Source organism: Salvelinus alpinus, chromosome 2 (assembly GCF_045679555.1).
Source record: "Salvelinus alpinus chromosome 2, SLU_Salpinus.1, whole genome shotgun sequence".
In the NCBI taxonomy this organism is placed as follows: Eukaryota; Metazoa; Chordata; class Actinopteri; order Salmoniformes; family Salmonidae; genus Salvelinus; species Salvelinus alpinus.
The window spans coordinates 94,128,757-94,130,301 of NC_092087.1; the positions used below are offsets into that span (position 1 = coordinate 94,128,757).

The 1,545-nt window shown below is 53.7% G+C and overlaps 1 protein-coding gene across 1 annotated transcript in view; it reads right to left on the reverse strand.

The window, feature by feature from the left end:
• The window catches only part of LOC139541781 (adhesion G protein-coupled receptor L1-like), an 83,008-nt gene that overhangs the window by 24,295 nt on the left and 57,168 nt on the right, over window positions 1–1,545 (reverse strand). Inside the window, exon 13 of the mRNA XM_071346727.1 lies at window positions 480–665. Coding sequence (XP_071202828.1) covers window positions 480–665 — 186 coding nt within the window. The remainder of the gene's footprint in view (window positions 1–479; window positions 666–1,545) is intronic.

Consider the following 1,545-nt stretch of genomic DNA (forward strand, 5'->3'; position numbering starts at 1 on the left):
TTGTTGTAGTGTGTGTGTACCTTGTTGTAGTGTGTGTGTGTGTGTACCTTGTTGTAGTGTGTGTGTGTGTACCTTGTTGTAGTGTGTGTGTACCTTGTTGTAGTGTGTGTGTGTGTACCTTGTTGTAGTGTGTGTGTGTGTGTACCTTGTTGTAGTGTGTGTGTGTGTGTACCTTGTTGTAGTGTGTGTGTGTACCTTGTTGTAATGTGTGTGTGTACCTTGTTGTAGTGTGTGTGTGTACCTTGTTGTAGTGTGTGTGTGTACCTTGTTGTAATGTGTGTGTGTACCTTGTTGTAGTGTGTGTGTGTGTGTACCTTGTTGTAATGTGTGTGTGTACCTTGTTGTAGTGTGTGTGTGTACCTTGTTGTAATGTGTGTGTGTACCTTGTTGTAATGTGTGTGTGTGTACCTTGTTGTAGTGTGTGTGTACCTTGTTGTAGTGTGTGTGTGTGTACCTTGTTGTAGTGTGTGTGTGTGTACCTTGTTGTAGTTGCGTGCAGCAGACTCCTTGTTGGCTGGTCGTAGGGCCTGAAGCTGAGAATCCAGGATGTCCAACAGCTGCTCTAGAAGTTTGACTGACATGCTGACATCACCGGCGTAGACCCGCCCCTTCGTCAGGTTTACTAACTCACCAGCAATGTTAGCTGCATTCTCCCCACTCTTTATCTAGAGGGAGGGGGGGGGGGGGGAACGGGGAGAATGGGGGAGGAGGGGGAACGGGGGAGGAGGGTAGAGGGGGAATGGGGGAGGAGGGTAGAAGGGGAGGGGGAATGGGGGAGGAGGGAGAGGGAGGGGGCGAGGGGGGAGGGGGGAGGAGGGGAGGAGGCGAGGGAGGGGGGGAGGGAGGGGAACGGGGAGAATGGGGGAGGAGGGGGAACGGGGGAGGAGGGTAGAAGGGGAGGGGGAACGGGGGAGGAGGGTAGAAAGGGAGGGGGAACAAGGGAGGAGGGAGGGAGGGGGAACAAGGGCGGAAGGCAGAGGGGTAGAGGGAACGGGGGAGGAGGGCAGAGGGCAGAGGGAGAATGGGGGAGGAGGGTAGAAGGGGTGGGGGAACGGGGGAGGAGGGAGGAACATATGGTTATGTTAAAGTTCTGTGGTGCTGTCCATTGACGACCTGTGTGTCTTCGCGTGCGTATGGGTGTGTTTCCATCCATGTCCTTCTGCGTGCCTGTCTGGACATGTGGGTGTGTGTGCATACAGTATGCATGCGTCCCTGAGTAAGAGTGCGCGCACGTGTCCATCCGTGTGTGTTTGTGTGACTGACCTTCCCTCCGTGTGTTTGTGTGTGTGACTGACTTTCCCTCCGCGTGTTTGTGTGTGTGACTGACCTTCCCTCCTTGTGTTTATGTGACTGACCTTCCCTCCGCGTGTTTGTGTGTGTTACTGACCTTCCCTCATTGTGTGTGTGGCTGACCTTCCCTCCTTGTGTGTGTGACTGACCTTCCCTCCTTGTGTTTGTGTGTGTGACTGACCTTCCCTCTTGTGTTTGTGACTGACCTTCCCTCCGTGTGTTTATGTGTGTGACTGACCTTCCCTCCTTGTGTTT